This window comes from Manihot esculenta, chromosome 1 (assembly GCF_001659605.2).
Source record: "Manihot esculenta cultivar AM560-2 chromosome 1, M.esculenta_v8, whole genome shotgun sequence".
Classification (NCBI taxonomy): Eukaryota; Viridiplantae; Streptophyta; class Magnoliopsida; order Malpighiales; family Euphorbiaceae; genus Manihot; species Manihot esculenta.
In genome coordinates, this window is record NC_035161.2 from 9,610,262 (window position 1) to 9,631,164 (window position 20,903).

The window sequence follows — 20,903 nt, forward strand, 5'->3', positions numbered from 1 at the left end:
TTCCGATGCCGGAATCTAGCCGGGTATTAGATTCTTCCCCCCTTTAAGAACATTCGTCCCCGAATGTTCAAACAAACAGGCACATGCATATACATAACATAAGCATAATCATGACAACACATAAGCTCTAATCTATAAAGAAACACGATATTACTGGAGTGCGAACTCTCGGTCTCCCTAGTGCACTATTCATCTTAAGGTGATTCTAAGGGACTTTCACCATCGGAATTTCCTTGTTTCCACACTTTCTAACTTGTGTGTCTGCGGTCCGTACTAACTGCTCAACATAGGTGAGATCCTCTACGATCTCCACCTCTGGTTCTTTCCAGAACCTCTCTCGGACCCGACACGAACTCATATACCGTGGAAACATGGAAAAACAGATGGAGCTCTTCCTTTGAAGTAGGTAAATCTAACTCGTGGAATACATTCCCAATCCTTTGCAGGATTTCAAGGGTCCAATGTATTTGAGAGCTAATTTACCTTTTTGCCCATAACGAATCATCCTCTCTTTAGGAGACACCTCCAGCAACCTCAACATGCTTCCGCGGCGCACTCTGACAAAACTCTTCTCGCTTCTGAAACCTTACATGCCTCTTGCGGACAACTTCATAACTCTCCTGCTGACTCACAGCAGTTCTAATTCTTCTCATTCCTTGACTACTGACCTTCTTCTTACTATACTAAGGGATGGGATAGCCGTCAAGTGGTTTCCGGTTGAGGGCATCTATCAAAATATTTGCCTCACCATAAAATGAACCTTGAAGCCATAACCACTACACAATTTTTTTTTTTTTTTACCCATCTCCTCTGCCACCGGTTCTTCCCTCTTGACTCAAGATGTATTGCAAGCTCTTTCGATCCGTAAGGATCTACCATCATACCTTATACAGGCATCGCCTCCACATCTTGAGTGCAAAGTTTATCAGCGCCATCTATGGATCATGTGTAAGATGATTCAACTCATGCTTCTTCAGTTACTTAGAAGCATAAGCAATCATCCAGCCACTTTACATTGACACACAATCTAGTTCCACTCGGAACACATCACAGGACACTGTGACATCTTCATTACTGACGGACAGAGCCACCATTGGTACTGACATCAACATTTCCTTCGGCTCTTCAAAGCCTTCTTCACACTGAGTAGACCACACAATCCTCTGGTTCTTCTTGATCCATCTGGTCATAGGAGCGGCAACTCTAAGGAAGTTCTAGATGAACCTCCAGTAGGTAACCTGCCCAACCCAAAACTCTTGATCTAATCCACTACAATGGGCCTGGGCTAGTCAGCTACAGCTTCAACTTTCTCGGGTCTACCTCACTTTTCTCTTTTCGACATACAATGACCCAAGAAAGGTATGCTCCTCGACCGTAACTCACATTTGGAGAACTAGGCATCCAAGCCATGTTCTCTCAGGATCTGCAATCCTGATTTCAGATAATGGGCATACTCTTCTGCATTTTTTTGGAACTCACCGAGGTACCGTCAATGAAGACAGTAATGGGGTGGTCCAGAAACCGACTAAAACTCTACTTATGAGATCCATGAATGCTGTAAGGGCGTTCATTAACCCGAACGATATTCCTAGGAACTCATAGTGCCCATATCTGGTCCTAAATACTGCTCTCTGAACATCTTCTTCCTTGATCTTAACTGATGGTACCTGGACTTCAGATCTATTTTGGAAAGGTAACTAGCTCCTGTTAGCTGGCTTAAATAGATCATCGATCCAAGGTAACAAATACTTATTCTGGGTAGTGACTTTGTTCAACGACTTGTAGTCGATATAAAGTCCTAGGGATCCATCCTTCAACCACGTAACATTACTGGAATACCCCAAAGTGAGGTGCTTAGTTAGATGGGAACCCTTGTCTACTAACTCTTGCAACTGATCCTAACAACTCTTTTAACTCTGATGATACCATCCTGTGGGGAAGGATAGAGATTGGTCCAATTCCATGCATTACTTCTATTTTGAACTCTATCTCCCTAACAGGTCGTAGTCCTGGGAACTCGTCTGGGGAAACCTCTAAAAACTTCTCTAACAACTGGCACTGAGGCTGGCTCCCTGACCCGACCATCAAACTCTCTCTAAAGAGCTAGAACCCTTGATAACCTTTCCGGAACATCCTACGAGCCCGTAGGGCTGATATCAAACTTCTAGGTATCCCTACTCTATCCCTTCAAAGGACTACCTCTGATCCATCCCGACCTCTGTACTTGATGTAACGACCCCAAAATGGACCATCACCGGCGCTAGGATTCAGGTCGGCTTAAGGCCGCCAGAACCCGTAGCAAGCCTGCTATACTCTCTGTGTACCTGTAAAACTCATACATGATCATACATTTTCTGTGAAAAATAAAAACTCTTTTCTCTGTACCAAGGCTTAACCTGTGCATGCACTATCTCTGTACTCTGTACCCCTGACTAGAGCTTGCTCTAGATGGGTTAACTCATACCTGTTAAGCCTGGTTTTCACATACAGTAAAACATATATACATTTCCAGATCATGTACAAAACATACATCACAAACTACTACGTCAAGCACATTTCTAACTTTCTACACAACTAGTACAGCTCTTTCATATTACATGTCCACTCTAAGCTATTACAAATCTCTTTACTCTTTCTGTACCCTGCTGGACTGTCCCTGTACACTGGACACTGAACCTGCAAAACTGGGGTTAAGGGAGTGGGATGAGCTCTATAGCCCAGTGAGTAGAATAGTAAAACAATTCATTAAAATATGATCTCATGGAATGCGTCATAACACAGACAAACCACATCAAGAGTAAACCTGTCACCACATAGTCCCAGTAACTTTGTGCCAGGGCGTAGAATCGAGCACCTGGTCTTCCTGTCATATATGTATATGTGTATATAACACCTCTATACTTACCATTGCCAGGGCGTAGTCAAAGGCTCCTGGACTTTGCTATACCTGCCAGGGCGTAGTCAAAGGCTCCTGGTCTTTACTATACCTGCCAGGGCGTAGTCAAAGGCTCCTGGACTTCCTGTCTGAGACTATTGGATCATTCAGCATTCACCCACATCAACAAATAACTATGCAATGCAACATATTCGTGGTTACTAATGCACTCAACCTAGTGCATAATCATGATGCATGAGATATGCTAAAACATGTCATTGTGCAATTAAAGAAGTTAAGTTTAGTTCCACTCACCTCTGGCTATTTGGACTGACTGACTCTGCAGGCTCTGAAACTCTGGAGCAGTACTCACTGCTGCTCTCTCTGGTTCCTCTGGTCTGTACCTATACAGATAGACTCAAATGAGGGACCAAACTAGCTCATGAATACCTCTATTACACTTCCCAAGAATCCCCTTAAACTCACTCTAAAACTCATGCAAAGCATGCAAAGGAAAGCTGGACAGAACTCTTTCGGCGGCAGGTTCGGCGGCCGAAAGTCCTCTCCAGAGACGAAACTCAAGCACCTTCGGCGGCCGAACTTCTACTTTCGGCTGCCGAACCCTTTCGGGGGCAAGTTTTGGGGGCCAAAAGGCACTCCAGAGACGAAAGTCTCGACCCTTCGGCGGCCGAACTTCCCTCCAGAGCCGAAAGTCCAAAAGCTCGGGGGCAAGCTTGGGCAGCCGAAGCCACCTCCTCTCTCCTCCTCAGGGGTTCGGCGGCCGAATGTACCTTCGGCTGCCGAACCTGAGTTCATCAGCAGGGCAGAAACTTGCCCTGCCTCTCGCCAAATGCACCAAACTCCTTCAAACACAAACACCTCAATTCCTTACTTGCATACACTCATGTATATGCTCAAAGGGGTCAAAAACTACCTAAAAACCCCAAACACATAACACAAACAACACAGAAACAAGCTCTATGCACAAAATCATCAAAACCTCACAAATAACCCTATTCATGCAACTCTCTCCATAAACCCCATAAAACCTTCAGAAAACATACAAACAAGCTCAGGATCTTCACTTACCTTGTGAAAACAAGTAGATGAACGATCCTAACGTGGAGTTTTGGAGCAACTTGCCTTCAAACTCTCCAAACTTCAAAACTTTGAGTGTTTAGCTTAAAACCTTCAAATAATCATGAAAACTAATCAAATCTTTGCATGATTTAATGAAAACATGAAAGAAAACTCACAAAGGACAGGGTTTCACCTCAGAAGACAAAAGAAACGGCGCTCTGACCGCTTCAACCGACTGAGGGCCATTTATAGGTGGCTGGCCAGACCACCTTCGGCGGCCACACGTGAAACTGAAAGCCATGCATGTTCGGCGGCCGAACCTCAACTTCGGCGGCCGAACCTAGCTTTTCTGTCTTGGTTCATTTCACTCAAAAACTCATTTCCTTATGCATAAAACTTGATAAACATAGCAAAACATTATAGAAAATCATAAATCTAACCCTTCTAGAGACTTCCGACATCCCGGACTCCACCGGAAAGTAGAATTCCGATGCCGGACTCCAGCCGGGTATTACACTTGACTACCTTGTCTCTGCAGACCTAGGTAGTACCACTAGTAGAAGAACCAATCCAACCCTAGAATGAAGTCAAACAGTCAAATCTAGAACCGCTAGGCCAGCTAGAAGGCATCTACTCACAACATACTCTGAACTATGTCGGCAGACTGACTCTGCCACTAATGGATCACACTTGGGTCCACCGACCCAAAGGGGATACTCTAACCCATAAGCTATCAAGCCCAACCTCACAATGACTTGCAAGCAAACAAAGAAAGAGAAACATCAGGGTTCATAAAACATACACATCAGAACATACTAGAGTGAGATTACCTGATCCCATCGGGTTCGATGTGTTAGCCTCCTGCTGGGTCATAGTGAAGATCCGTGCTGGAGCTGATGGACCTTCACTTGGGAAACCTGCTGAAGAAGGAGTTATCCTTCTTCCTCTACCTCTGCCCTGCGCCACGGATGGAGCTACTGGGTGAGCTACACTGCCTGAAACTGTTTGCTGGGACTGTGCCAACAAGGTCGCAGTGGGACACTCACGTGCTATGTGCCCCTCCTGTCCGCACCTGAAGCATGCCGTTGTCCCCACCAAACAGACTCCCTTGTGCAGCCTACCGCACCGCGTACATCTGGAGTTACCCGAACCAGAGCTCGAACCATCACCAAAACCCAGACCAGACTTTATCTGATCCCAGAACTTGCTCTTCTTCGATCTTCTGAGGCCTCTGCCTCCCTTCTTACTCTTTGTGACAGCCTCGCTCAGAGGGGAGAAATTAACCTCACTTGTCCCCGGGACTTGGAGACCCGAAGACTGTGCCACAGACTGCTCAACTGACCCTCGGATGATGGCACTAGCCTCCATTCTCCGTGCCATATCCACTATAGCATGGAAACTCTCCCTTTCTGCTGATTGAATCAACGAGGAATACCTGGAGTGAAGCTTCATAACATATCTCCTAGACTTCTTCAGGTCTGTGTCAAGACCTTGTCCTGCAAACGGCAACAACTCCAGGAACCTGTCTGTAAACTCATCTACACTCATCTCTTCTGTCTGCCTTAGCTGCTCAAATTCGATCATCTTCAGTTCTCTGGAACTATCCGGAAAAGCCCATCCTGCAAACTCATTGGCAAACTGCTCCTAGGATAAGCCTTCCAACCTTGGGTCCACATAGTTTTTGAACCATTCCCTTGCCTTCTTGCATTTCAATGTGAACCCTGCCATCTGAATGGCTCTACTGTCACTTGCTCCCAACTCATCAGTTATCATCTTCACCGTTCTGAGGTACTCAAAAGGGTCATCACCTGATTCAAACTTGGGGGCATCCAACTTTAGGTAATCTGTCATCTTTACCTTACCCCCAACTGATGAACCAGGTTTGGGTATCTGGACATCAGGGACTATTGGCTCTGCTGGTGGAGGAGGAGGTGCAGCATTCCCTGGGTTAGGGTTTGCTGGACCTGGGTAGAAAGATGAGGGTGGAAACATGGGGTACTGTGGGTAAGGTGGGTAAAAGGGTGGATTGGGCATAAAGGTGGGATATGGGCTGCAATGAAAGAAATCCGATGTACCTCCCATCGGATACCCTGGCCCTTGCGGGTAGGGTGGATGCTGTGGTGGAACAAAGCCCGAGGCCTGAGTGCCTCCTTGGGACTCTCCCATATCCTCTTCTGACATACTCCTGCCCAAATTGCTATCTCTTCTCTGATTACCCTCCTCAGTTCCCATCACATCTGCTGACATACCACCCTGGACTGATCTCCTCCGATCTGCATCAAAAGACCTTCTAGTGTCCCTTGATGTGCCTTCTCTGCTTGTTCTACAAGATCTTACCCTCTGCAGAGCAGGGGAATGGGCCTCCATGCCCTCATTCTCTGGCGGAGCTCCAGTCAACCTTACAGATCGACGAGTTCCTCTCATCCTGACTTCTGAAAGCATAACATAACACATAAACATTAACATCAAATGGTTCATGTGCAAACATATGAACCCACATCACATACATAGCATATCATTAATGCACATGCATAAAATCATGGCATTTCACATCATCATACAAGACAGGACTCTACATCCTATCCTAGTGGACATGATCTCTCCTATTGTGCTTGCCCTTCTAAAACCTCTATGAGCCCGACACACTATAGGTCCGACCATTTGAACCTAGGGCTATGATACCATTCTGTAACGACCCGAAAATTCGGACCGCTACCGGCGCTAGGATCCAGATCGGCTTAAGGCCGCCGGGACCCGTAGCAAGCCTAACATGCATCCTGGACATCTGGTATAATCCCAAACATGATCAAACATACACATTAAAACTGTAAAACATAAAACTGTAAACTTTTTCTTTCTTTCATACACCAAGCTTAACCTGTGCATGCACAAACTCATAATCATAAACCCCAACACTAGACTTCTCATCATCAACTCTAATGGGGCAACATAAAATAAGCTTGGTTTTCCTGTCTCATTAAAGACATACATAAGGATCATATACAAGGGATTAACCACACTTCTAGGGCAAAGCACAACTCTATCTATTACATTACATTGATATATATATCATAACATTTTACACGTCTTTACCGTACATCATGTCCACTACTAATCTATTACATGAATCTGACCATAGACATAACCTGCTAATCTTCTGACTATCTCTGACCCTGCAAACCTGGGGTTAGGGGAGAGGGGTGAGCTATAAAGCCCAGTGAGCGGAAACCATACTAGCAAAACAGTTCATTTATAAGTATGCCATCATGGAATGCATCACATCACAAACATATCACATCAAGGAGGAACTTGTCACCATTAGCCCTCTACATATCGAAATATGTCCAACTATACCAGGGGCGATGAGGCCACACCTAGTAGTCGCTTACATAACTCATATCATAACATGTCCAACTATGCTAGGGGCGATTAGGCCACTCCTGGTCTTTCCTTACACATACATGATGCCAGGGGTGATTAGGCCACACCTGGGCTTTCTATATCAAACCATGTCATCTCATATCATATTATCTCATCTCATACTGAGGGCTAAGGATCATCCAATATCCATCCACATCAACAACATATTATGCAATGCATCATATTCGTGGGTTCTAATGCAAAACAACCTAATACATATCATGGCATTTTATGATGCATGGATCATGCTCTAAAAACATTTAATTTCTTAATTTAAAGCATTAGGTTTAGTTCCACTCACCTCTGACTAGCTCTGGGCCGACTCTGAAACGGCTGACACTGCTAAACACCTCGATTCCTCGGGTCCGATCCTACACAGGTGAACTCCAGTGAGGTGCCAAACACACTCTAAACAACTCATAAACAACTCCCCAAAAAACCCCTTAAGCATCAAGGAAACATGCATACAGAACACTCATGGAAGGGCTGGACAGGGCACTTTCGGCGGCACTTTCGGCGGCCGAAGGTCCCTTCCAGAGATGAAATTCATGCAGGTTCGAGGGCGCCTTCGGCGGCCGAACCCTTTCTCCAAAGACGAAAGTCATACACTTTCGGCGGCCGAACATCACCTTCGGCGGCCGAAAGTCTGCTTCGGCTCCAAAACACAACTTTCGGGGGCAAGGTTTGGCGGCCATTCCATGCATCCATAGGCAGGTTCGGCGGCCGAAACCACCTTCGGCGGCCGAACCTGAGTTCTTCCAGAACTCAGCCCTTGTGCATACTAGCCTCCCAAACCCCCAAAACAAGCATCCAACCTTTTAAAACATGCATAAGCTTCTCAAAACCATGCATAAACCTTTAGTCATGCATAAAGGAGCTTAACAACTAGATTTAAACTCCAAAAACAACATCCAAAGCATGCATAGATAGCTTATGACCCACATAGGCCAAAACTATCAAAACAACCCATAATCTCACTTGCTCTTTCCCAATCATACATACACTCTCCCACATGCATAAACTAGCTTAAACATTCAACATAACATCACATAAACACACATTGGGCACAAAACCCACATAAACCCTAACATGCATATCTACCCATAAAAACTCCCATAAACTCACTTAAAACTTCATTAAAACAGTAAAGAAGCAAGGATCTACACTTACCTCTTGAAGATCGAGGGTTGGTGTGACCCAAAGCTTGAGATATGGAGGACCCAAGCTCTACAAGTCTCCAAGCTCTCAAAACCTTGATCAAAACTTCAAAACTTCAAAACAAATGGTAGATCTCATGAAAACTTGAAGGATGGGTAGAGAAAAACATGAAAACGACCAAAGGAGGACCAAAACTCACCTGAGCTCGAGAATGGGGAGAAAACTCGCCCCATTTCCGATCTGAGGGCTCTTTATAGGTGGCCTGTTGAACCACCTTCGGCAGCCTAACGTACCCCCTAAACTCATGCATGTTCAGCGGCCGAACTTGAGGTTCGGCGGCCGAACCTTGGTTCATTCAAACAAGGCTTTCGGAGGCCAAAGGCATTCCCGAAACCTTCCCATGTTCGGCGGCCGAACTTCACTTTCGGCGGCCGAACCTGGTAAAAGCCTCCTTGGTCTTTTCTTTTCAAAACTCAAATTTTTTTCCATTTAAAACCATGAAATTAGTAAAAACATTTTAGAAATCACATTTTACCCCTCTAGAAGACTTTGGCATCATCAAAATTCCAGATTCCAACGGAGATTCCGCTGGATGGTAGGGATTCCGATGCCGGAATCTAGCCGGGTATTACATAAGGAATGATGTTGTTATGAAATGTGTGCCAAATTAAAGAATAGTAAGATATTAAATGACAGTTGATAATTATATATATGTTTTTCATATGTACTACAGGTTGAAATGGTGATAAAACAAAGGAAATTCTGTCAAAATTTTGGTTTAAAATCTCACATTTGCTTTACTCACTTAATGAAATTTACATGAACTACCTAATAATTTGGTAATTACACATAAAGGAAATGATTTATTTTTGAAATATCTAAGAAAGTATAGTTTGTGATAATCTTTACTCTGTTTATATTTTGACAGGATAAGAGTGTTATAGATAGTGCCACAGAGAAAAACAAAACTGCAAAGAAAGTTTTCTTTTTCTAATTTAAACTAGAGAGATAAAGATACGAAAACTAAAACTCTCTAATTCAAACTAGAGAGATAAAGATATGAAAACATATATATTTGCATGGGTTGAATTTAATTAATCGAATACATATCCCTGAATGAAAATTTTCTACCCCTCTTATACCTTTATTGACTTCCATCACTATTGGCAAATGAGAAAAGTGTGACTTTTAGGAGAATTTTGTGATATTCTGAGCTAACAACTAACAAATTGTGTTTCTTTAACTACTTCCACATAATAAATAATTATTCATTTAATAACTCAATGATTCTCTAAATTTAGCTCTAACACAATAAATTTAGCATCTTAATTTCCTATATTAAATTAGCGTTAAAGAAATTTGGTCATGAAATTAAGTTTTTTTTAATTTTTTAAATCAATAAAATAAGAAATTAACTTGAAATTTTTTATTTTTACAAATTTTGAGTTAATTTAAAAAAAATTAAATTAAGTTTATGGTATCAATGACGGTAGTTGTCGATCAAAAACTAAAATTTTAAATTAATTATTTTATTATTATTGATGACTATAAATCGTTAGTAATATATTTTAGATTAAAATTAAAAAAATTATATAATTCTTCAAACTTATGAAAGAATTTCAAATCTCAGCAATTTATTAAAAAATAAAATAAAATTTATTTTACTGATGAATTTTGCATTACCGACGACGACGCTATATCATTTGTAATATATTTTAGATTAAAATTTATAATAAACATAATTCTTCAAATATTATTGATGCCGACCAGTCGTTGATAATTTATTTGAAAAATTAAAATTAAGTTTATAATACTGATTATTGTCATTGTCAATAAAAAATTAAAATTTTAAATTAATTATTTTATTAGTCATTGACAACTAGGGGTTAGGAGTATTTGGTTCAAATAAAAAAAATCGACCGAACCGAGTTGATTTAAAAATTTGGTTCAATTTTTTATATATTTCGGTTCAGTTCGGTTTTTAATTTCAGAAATTTTAGTTATTTTGGTTCGGTTCGGTTTTGATCAGAAAAAAATCAAAAAAATCAAACTGAACCGATTAGTGATAATAATATATTTTTTTAATAATATAGAGAAATTAAATCATATATTAAGATTAAAATATTTTAATTAAATTTTAAAATATTAAAAATAAAGTGTAAAAAATAAAAAATTATTAAAAATCGAAACTGATCAAACTGAACCGAACCGAATCAGACCGGTTCGGTTCGATTCGGTTTTTGACCAAAATTGATTCGATTCGATTTTTATAAACACTAAAATTTTAATTTTCAGTTTATTCAATTCGGTTCAATTTTAAACTAAACTGATTGAATACCCACCCGATTGACAACTACATGTCGTCATTACTTTATTTTAAATTAAATTTTATAAAAAATATAATTTTTCAAAATGTACCGACAAATTTAAGTCTGTAAGTTATTAAAAAATTAAAATTAAGTTTATATTACTGATGATATTTATCGTGAGTAATATATTATAATTTTAAATTAATTATTTTTAATTATTACTTGAGGATAATATATCATCAGTAATTATCATCAGCCAATTTTTTAACATTAAAATAATAAATATATAAATATATACATACTGATATTTCGAGATTTAGAAAATAGTGGTGTGTAAATATAATAGGTGAGAAAATATTTTTTTTTCTTTATTTTTTTATTTGTTAGTAATATCTAATCGTCTCTCTATTACAGTATCACCTGTCTCTATTATTTAAATTCGGACATACGGATGCATCAAAATTTCTCTCTCCATTTGACGGCCATTTAATTTTTTTTGACGCATATGCGAACAAAGTTATGAAATGACTGCTTCCATCACTAGACTGGACTTTTCATGGATAGATCCGAGTATGTAATCAGTCTGGTCCACCTCTCAAACGCGATATTAAGCTGCCTATTTAGAGTTTTGGACCTATAACCTTTTTCAGAATCAAATCTTTAAAAGTCCGACCGTCATCCTATACATAAATGCCAAAAAAAATTAATTTTTATAAAGGTGATAAAAAATCATTTTAAATATTAGGTATGCTTGTGAAAAATATCCTTCGCATGAAATATGTTTAAAAGAATAAATTCATCTTCCAGTATTTAATTATAATATTAAAAATAAAAAATATTAATAAACTCTTAAACATAACAGTGTTTATAAGATTTTTAAAGTTGAAAAATAATTTTTTTTTAAAGATAAGTTTCATAAAAAATATTCTTGTGAAATATTTTTCACTAAATAACTTATTTTTATTATTTAATTTTAATTTAAAAAATAAAATATATTAATAAATTTTTATATAAAAATTTTAATAAAATTCTTAAATTATAGAAATTATTTACTCTTTTTAAATAAATGGAGGCTAAATGTCAAAAAATGTAAAAGATAATTTTTTAAAAATTTGATAAAATTATTATTCTTAAATTTAGAAAAAATTGTGGAGATAAATTAATAAATTAGTCATCACAATTAAGATTTTTAAAAATTTGTATATAAATTATTAAGATTTTATTAAATAATAATTAAAAATTGAAAAATAAATTATTTTATTAAAAATATATTATGTGGAAAGTAAAGTATTTCACATAAAATATTTTTTAAATATAAATTATATTTTATAAATATATATTTTTAATGTATATATATTATTTAATAATAAAAATATTTATTATTTTGAAAAAGGAAACAGTAAAAATATTTAATTAATAATGTTTTAGTAAAATTTGTTAAGGTGTCGTACCTTTAATCATAAGAGTACAGAAGTCCAGCCCACCTAATAATCGTTAGCGACAAAGGAAGGTACGAGAAATCTTCTAGAGCGTATATGAATGAACGACCTATTGGATGGTGAGTCAACCGTTCTCTCTTTTGATTAAACAAACTAAAATAAATTAATAATAATTTTTTTTTTTGTAAAATTAATAATAATCTTGTTAATTCCTAATAAAAAAATAATTTTAAATTACGATATAAACAATTAAAAAATATATTCATAGATAAAGAATGAGAAATATCGATATATAAATCTCCTTGTACACGCAGCTCACAGCTCCTCCGTGTCACTTTTGTTCTAAAAAAGAAGAGTGGAAAAAGGAGAACCTAGCTGGACTACAACTTGCACACCCAAGTCAGAACCCAACTGGGAGTCTTCGACCCCTCAAAAGTTTCAGACTTTTTTCTCAAAAAGGTAATCATCTTCAAAACCTTAACAATGGCTGTCGTTTCTTGGCGTTGAATATTCCAAAATCTCTCTTTTTTGAGGACTTTAGTGGGCTGTTGGTGTTCTGCATGTAATAATCAAGGTGTGAGTGGATTGTAACTGTAGCTCAATGGATGAATTTATATTTTAATTTAGATAGATGAATGATATTGAAGAATGAGTAGTGGAATAAGAATCTTTTCTTCCGTTTCCCTCTACCCCTGATGTTAAATCTTTATGGGGCATTTGGAACATGGGGTTGTTTGGCTCTGCAGATTATTCGATCCTACAAAAAAAACATTTGATTGACGTGATAAAGATACGGGAATACAAGTACTGTGATGTTTGCTCATCGAGTACTTTTATCTGATGTTTTTCTTTATAATCATGTTTTTCTAGCACTTCAGAAGTAGGTTAGAGAGAAATGGGGGTCATAAATGGTTCATGATGATGCTTAATGTTGAAAACATTTAAATCGTGGACTAAACTCATGTTTTTGATTCGCAACATGCTGTCAAAGTTGTAAAATTGGTGGAGGGAGAAAGAAATTGCCTTTGCATAATATTCATATATGTTAGTATTCAATTATTATTTCTTGAAATCTGAAGTCTTTCCTATATATCCTTTTGGCAGATTCAGAGAGGGAGTGACTATTTTCTTTAGTATTTTTCGGTGGGATGGCTTCAAATAATACAATAGGGCAGATGTGCCCATCTCCAATGAAGGCTACATCAAATGGTGTTTTCCAGGGTGATAGTCCTCTGGATTATGCTCTTCCTCTGGCTATATTGCAGATATGTCTGGTGATTGCACTCACACGGGGTCTTGCCTTTTTTCTAAGACCACTAAGGCAGCCACGTGTTATTGCAGAGATTATTGTATGTTCCTGTCATCTTATTATTATTGTGGTTTAATATCTTAAAAATTGTTTGTTCTTCTTCTCTTCTGCTATTATTTTTATATATGTGTGTTATCGTTGTTGCAGCACCATGGATGAGCATATTCCCCTCTTTCTCCCCCCACCTTACCATCTCCCCCTCCCATCATGCTGTCTAGACATGGAAGATTTGCTGCAAAAATTGTGTGGTATCTTGATGTAATTCCTGTTAATGGATATGTCTAAAGTGTTATGTGAGAAAGATGGTGGTTATTGCAAATTATCACACTGGTTGTATTTTCTCTTTCATCCAAGTACCAAGGCAACTGGAAAATTTCCTGTTTAGTCTATTGAACATCTGCTGTTTTAAATTTATTTCCTTCCTTGTAGCTTTCTTTAATCTCCTCTTAGGGCTGTAAAATGTATAAATTACCTTAATCAATATTGTCAGTGTAGGATAAAAAACCCATGACTTGATGGTTGATGAAAATTCTAGAAATAGATTGTGCATGAGCTCTTGTTCAAGCACATGTTTAACAAATGTGCCTCTGCATAGTGTCGTGCAAAACACACTTCAGTAGGCTACCTTAGAAAGAAGAAGAGTGAGATGGAGAGAATGGTTAATAGATAATGAAAATTTTATTGCATAGGAAATTTGTGTTGAGCCTAACATTGACGATTTTACCGTGTGGCAGGGAGGAATTTTACTTGGGCCATCTGCTCTCGGTCGAAGTAAGAGATATTTGCATGCTGTGTTCCCACCTAAGAGTCTTACAGTGTTAGATACACTTGCAAACATTGGCCTGCTTTTCTTTATGTTTCTTGTGGGGCTAGAGCTAGATACCAAATCTCTTCGTCAAACAGGAAAGAAGGCCCTTGCAGTGGCCATTGCAGGAATTACCCTACCATTTGCAATAGGAATCGGCACATCATTTATTCTCCGAGCAACCATTTCTGAAGGTGTAAATGGTACCTCATTTCTTCTTTTTATGGGTGTAGCACTTTCTATAACTGCATTCCCTGTCTTGGCTCGTATTTTGGCTGAGCTGAAGCTTTTAACAACTGATGTTGGCAGAATGGCCATGTCAGCTGCGGCAGTTAATGATGTAGCTGCATGGATTCTTCTTGCTCTTGCCATTGCACTCTCAGGGTCTAACCATTCTCCCCTTATTTCTTTTTGGGTTTTATTGTCTGGGTGTGTTTTCGTCATATGTGCAATTCTTGTTGTGCCTCCAATCTTCAAAACAATAACTCGGAGATGCCATGAAGGTGAACCAATTAATGAAACATATGTATGCGCTACATTAGCTACTGTGCTAGCTGCTGGTTTTGTGACTGATGCTGTTGGAATTCATGCCATGTTTGGTGCTTTTGTAATTGGTGTTCTTGTCCCCAAGGAAGGACCATTTGCACATGCTCTTGTGGAAAAAGTTGAAGATCTTGTGTCTGGACTCTTTCTGCCATTGTACTTTGTATCAAGTGGACTGAAGACGAATATAGCTGAAATTCATGGGCTTCAATCTTGGGGTCTTCTTGCTTTGGTCATTTTTACAGCCTGTTTTGGGAAGATTTTTGGCACTTTTGTGGTGTCCCTTTTATGCAAAGTGCCTCTTCGTGAGGCTGTAGCAATGGGGTTGCTGATGAATACCAAAGGCTTGGTGGAACTTATTGTCCTCAACATTGGTAAAGATAAAAAGGTAATTGAATATTCTTGCTTTTTTAAATAATTTTTTAGTGAATTTTTTTAGTGAATTAATGCAACTTTTGTTGCATGTTTAGGTTTTGAATGATCAGACCTTTGCTATCATGATTCTAATGGCTCTGTTTACAACTTTCATTACCACCCCTCTTGTTGTTGCTGTATATAAGCCAGCAAGACGAGTGAGGACGGCTGATTACAAGTATAGAACTATTGAAAGGAAAAATTCGAATACCCAACTTCGGATTTTGGCTTGTTTCCACAGTTCAAGAAACATCCCATCGATCATAAATCTTCTTGAAGCCTCACGAGGTATTCAGAAGACTGAAGGACTGTGTGTATATGCATTGCACCTCATGGAGCTGTCTGAGAGGTCATCCGCTATATTGATGGTCCACAAGGCAAGAAAAAATGGGTTGCCTGTGTGGAATAAGGGCCATCGATCAGACTCTAATCATGTCATTGTGGCATTTGATGCCTTCCAACAGTTGAGCCGGGTGTCTGTCCGATCAATGACTGCAATCTCTTCAATGTCTGATTTACATGAGGACATCTGCACTACTGCTGAAAGGAAGAGAGCTTCATTTATTATTCTTCCATTCCATAAACATCAGCGGTTGGATGGCTCACTGGAGACTACTCGAACCGACTTCCGTTGGGTCAATCGTAGAGTACTTGAGCACGCACCGTGCTCAGTAGGAATTCTAGTTGATCGCGGGCTTGGTGGAACCACTCAAATTCCTGCGAGTAATGTTTCTTATCTGATTACAGTTCTCTTCTTTGGGGGCTGTGATGACCGTGAAGCTCTTGCTTACGGAGCTCTGATGGCTGAACACCCTGGGATCAGTTTAATGGTTGTTAGATTCTTAGTAGCACCTGCAGCTGAGGGGGAGATTGTTCAAGTTAACAGAGAAGCCAATTTAGAAACCAAGTTGGGATCCTGGGATGAAAAGGTACTTATGGAGTTCAAACGCAAAACATCTGGTGATGTTTCGATAAGATATGAAGAGAGAGTTGTTACAGATGCCGCCGGAACCATAGATGTGATCAGTGAGGTTAGCCGCTGTAATCTTTTTCTGGTGGGTCGAATTCCAGATGGCGAAATACCTGCAGACATAAACAGAAGTAACGAATGTCCAGAATTGGGAACCATAGGAAGCCTGTTGAGTTCTTATGATTTCCCAACAACTGCATCAGTGCTGGTGATCCAACAGTATAATGACCAGGTAACTTCACAGATAGGAGATCATATGGTGGACAAAGACTCAGAATCTAACTAATATGTTTTTTGTTTGTTTGAATGTAAAATCAGGTTTTCTTGTTTGCTTTAGTTATGACAAACCAGGATTAGTCCTCTCTCAATAATGGCCTTAATAAAACGCACATCAGTAGTATATGTATTTAATATTTTGATTAAATTTCAATTGTTAAATGTAATTAAAATCAAACTGGAACTTCTGAAGAACTTTTCTCTTACTTCATCAATGGGTCTTACCATACATGATCAAGGCATGAGAACCTGTCAAGGAGAGAAAATGGATTAGGGGAGAAAATTCCGATGAAGATCAGTGAGGTTAATTGTAAAATTTAAATAAATCCATAATTTTTAAATTCTTTTAAATTTACTCATAAAATTTTTCTATTATTTTTATTTTTTATTAATTTATTTTTTGTTATCATACATTGAATTCAGAGGGTTTTTTTTTTTTTTTTGTACTTTTTATAGCTTTTTCTAATTTTTAGTTAATGTAATTCATATTCTCACAACTTCTTTTAATTTATACTTTTTAATTGGATTGAGTTATTTTGTAATAAAATTATATCTATTTGCAATGGAATTTGAGTTTAAATATAAAACTCATCAGACTAATCACAATAAAGAAAAGTTTAATTCATAATTTTAAAATAAATTTAAATATTTAATAATTAAAATTATATCCATCGATAGAATGGAATTTAAATTTAAATATAAAACCCATCAGGCTAATAAAAATAATTTTTGTAAATAAATATTCTCAATTTTTATTGTTAGCCAAATTTAATAATATATAATTATTAAAGTTAACTATATTTTTTTTTTCTCTAAAATCTCATTATTCTCCCTTCTTCGATTTTGGTATGATTCCTTATGAAAAGTGAAATTAAATCTCCAATTTTTTAATATTTAAAAATTATAGTACGATTTCAGTATGATTTCAAGTAATTTTGGTTTTTTAATTTTTTTTAACTTTAAATCTGCATTTTTACAGTAAAATTATAATATTCTTATATTTATTTTAAAATAATAAATCATTAATATCAGAATAATAAAATAATAATAGTAATAATAATAATAATAATAATAACATTTAAACGATAATAACATTAATATTAAAATATATTATATAACATCCCTAGTAATATTATTATATGATTTTATATATAGTTATTAATTATATTTTTTTAATTAAAAAATATGTGTAATTAATATATAAAGATATATTATATTATTAATATGTAATTCATTCATATAATTAAAAATTATACAGTAATTAATACATTTATGGTGGAAATAATAAATACATACACACATAAATACATACATATAATTTATTTAGTAGGATGAACTATAAATAAATAATTAAATTATTTAAATTATATTGTTGAAAATTTTAATAATTAATTAGAATATATAATTATAATAATATTATTAACTATTTAATAGTTAAGATAGAGTGAGTATATTTAAATTATATGAATAATTTAATTTATAAAAATATTTGAATAATATTAAAGATAAAAATAATCAAAAAGAAAATGTAAAAATATATACAATATTAAGTTAATAAATCTCAAATAACTAATTATTTTATTTGAATATTTTTTATTTATGATTTTTATTATTTAATAATTTATAAAATTAAAATTTTTAAATAGAATTATCTAATTTTAGTAATATAATTTATAAAATATATATTTATTTTAAGTGAAATTAAAATAATATATAATTTATTTTTAAGAGATGATACAGATTTATTATCTCTTAATTAAAGATTTTAAATTCAAATTATAACTATTTTAATGAATTTATTTAACACGAACAGAATTAATTAAATAGTATACACTAAAAAAATAATATTTAATTTTATAAAAATTCATTTACTTCTTTTATTATACAATAAATCATGAATATTAATATCTATCTCTTCCCATTTCTCAATAAATGAGTACTTTTCTTTCTCTTTCTATTTTTTACTATTTTTTATGTCATACATTTTGGACACCAAGACAACGATCTACCGGTATACACTTGATTACTCCAACTCCGATCAAGTTTCATAGCACCGTTACTTGAAGGCAGCAATATCTCTAGGGGCGGAGCTAAGAGAGGGTAGGCGTAGCTATACAATCCTGTGAGTGCATCTGTAAATTTGAAGCCGACGATGATAGATAATAGAAAAATGAAAGGAGAGAATATTTAAAAAATAGATAAAATTACCATGTATTTTTTGTAGTTATTTAATTGTTTGAATACAACTAATAACTGATACACATCCAAACTGTTGAATTTAAAGGTAAACCTTGAAACAGTAGCTATAATCAATATACAACTGATAGAACACTTATCAACATTTTCTATCACTCTATAATAATAGCTATTTCTCATTAGCTGCTAGCTGATTTTATTTTTTATTTACATTATATTACTCTTTACAATTTTATTAGTTAATTTTTTAATTAAATTTTACATAAAAAATTATTAAAAAATTATAAAATATACTAAACAAAATATAAAAATATTATAAACAATAATTAATATTAATTATAATATACATCTTATAGAATAAATAATATTTATGTTTACATAAAAAAATAATTTATTATATTTATTCTATTATAAATTAATAATTTTAAAAAATATTTTATTTAAGAAAAATAATACATTCTGATGTTTAATCTCATAACGTGACCAGAATGAAATTATACTATGATTGGTTAAAATCTGTGAGGAAGAAAATATGAAGTGGACAGCCACTCTAACGCTTAAGTTAATATCGTGACAAGGAGAGAATGCAACCAATTACTTAGAGTTTTTGTGTTAGAGAATAACATATTTTTGTTTGTGATCGTTATCATTTTATACTATAAGAATATGGAGATAAATATAGTGTTTCTTGAGAATCCAGCGATGATGTGGCCGGCTGCTCGAAAATGGATATCGCCAGCTAATTGGTAGGTGATCTTGCGATCACAGGTGAAGCGAGAATGTACCTAGTAACGGTAACCATGTGTCACGACTCGGCCTGTCAAGGGAGGGTGAGCCTTGACGATGGTCCGAGTGTTGAAGTGCCCGGATCTCCATTTCCGTAACGGGACCGCGTCTCTCCCTTGTTAGATTCCTGCCACGTGACCCATATTTTATGGTGACAACTCATAACTTATTTTAGACGGATGTTATACAATATCAGAGGTCCCCGCCGGTCTTCGACTCTTTAGCTTCGAATGTAACTGTTTGCTTTTCCGGTTTAGGACACGTGGCATGATCTCGGTTGTGAGCTCCGTTTAGCTTGCTTGTGGTCTTCTTATTTTCTATGCCGCATTCAAAACTTTATTGGCTACTTTGCTGTATAAGAATCCGTCTTTCTTCTTTTTGGTTCACAACAGTTTCTTATGGGAAAGAAGAATGGATGTTTCTTCCTTTCTGTTCTTGAGAGTAACTAAATCTGTGTGGAGGTTATCATCATGGTCTTTGAAAAGTAACTAAAGGCGGGTCTTCCTGAAGGTGCGAGCATACTACTTAACTCTGTGCATTGGTTGAAGACTACAACCAGCTCGATTATAATGGTTTTTCAGTATTGCAACCCCTGGGGAGGATTGGATTATGCGAGATTAATTCCAAGGGCAAGGCCAGGAAGGTAGTTGAAGAGACAGCTCTTCTCATGGCCTTTTAGTCAGCGGGATAGTTTTTTAAGGATTCTGATGTAATAAAGTCTTGTAATGTAATAGAGACTCTTAATGCAATAGAGACTCTTATGTAATAGAGACTTTTGATATAATAGAGACTTTATTCAAGTCCTTTTCTTGACTCCTTGTAATCTTTTGTAATGAAAATATATGTTTCGTACATTTTTTTGTGGTTTCTTTGTTGCCACCATTTTTGCTGAATAAAAGGGGCTAAAGCATATCTTCTTTAATGCTTGTTTAGTCATAAAATAGTTACTGAAAAATAGGATTAATACCTGGGCTTGTGGTCCGGCAAACTTTCATCCTTTCTAAAATGCCTTAGGTGGATTTGTTAATAAGGATATTTCATCCAATCTAGTTCTTTATTTAATGTCTTCATCTTTTGTCTTTTCAGGGGTTGATATATCCGCCTTTCCTGGCTATCTGGTGCAGAGACTTAATTAATGGGGCCAATGCTTAAATTCATAGTATAGTGAGAGTCATATCATGGCCTAGCCTGGTGAAAATTGCCTTGTGGCCTTGCTTAGTAGGACCAATACTCGGATGGCCTAGCAAAAACTGCCTTATGGTCACCCTTACTGGAATCAATGCCCGAGTGGTCTGGCAAAAATTGCCTTGTGATCTGGCTTGG

At 36.5% G+C, this 20,903-nt stretch overlaps 1 protein-coding gene across 4 annotated transcripts; it reads left to right on the plus strand.

Annotated features, from left to right (window-relative positions):
• The first annotated feature begins 12,584 nt into the window (after positions 1-12,584).
• On the plus strand, positions 12,585-16,793 carry LOC110629425 (cation/H(+) antiporter 18). Of its 4 annotated transcripts, none has more exons than XM_021776395.2 (4): positions 12,585-12,740; positions 13,386-13,630; positions 14,325-15,326; positions 15,409-16,793. In XM_021776395.2, exons 2-4 carry the CDS (start codon positions 13,430-13,432, stop codon positions 16,606-16,608), a joined length of 2,403 nt encoding a protein of 800 aa, XP_021632087.1. In that variant the 5' UTR covers positions 12,585-12,740; positions 13,386-13,429; the 3' UTR covers positions 16,609-16,793. The 4 variants fall into 4 exon arrangements, with proteins under 4 accessions (XP_021632087.1, XP_043810767.1, XP_021632102.1 ...); XM_043954832.1 differs by having other exon boundaries at positions 12,735-12,857; XM_021776410.2 differs by lacking the exon at positions 12,585-12,740 and adding an exon at positions 12,886-13,085.
• The last annotated feature ends 4,110 nt before the right edge of the window (positions 16,794-20,903 follow it).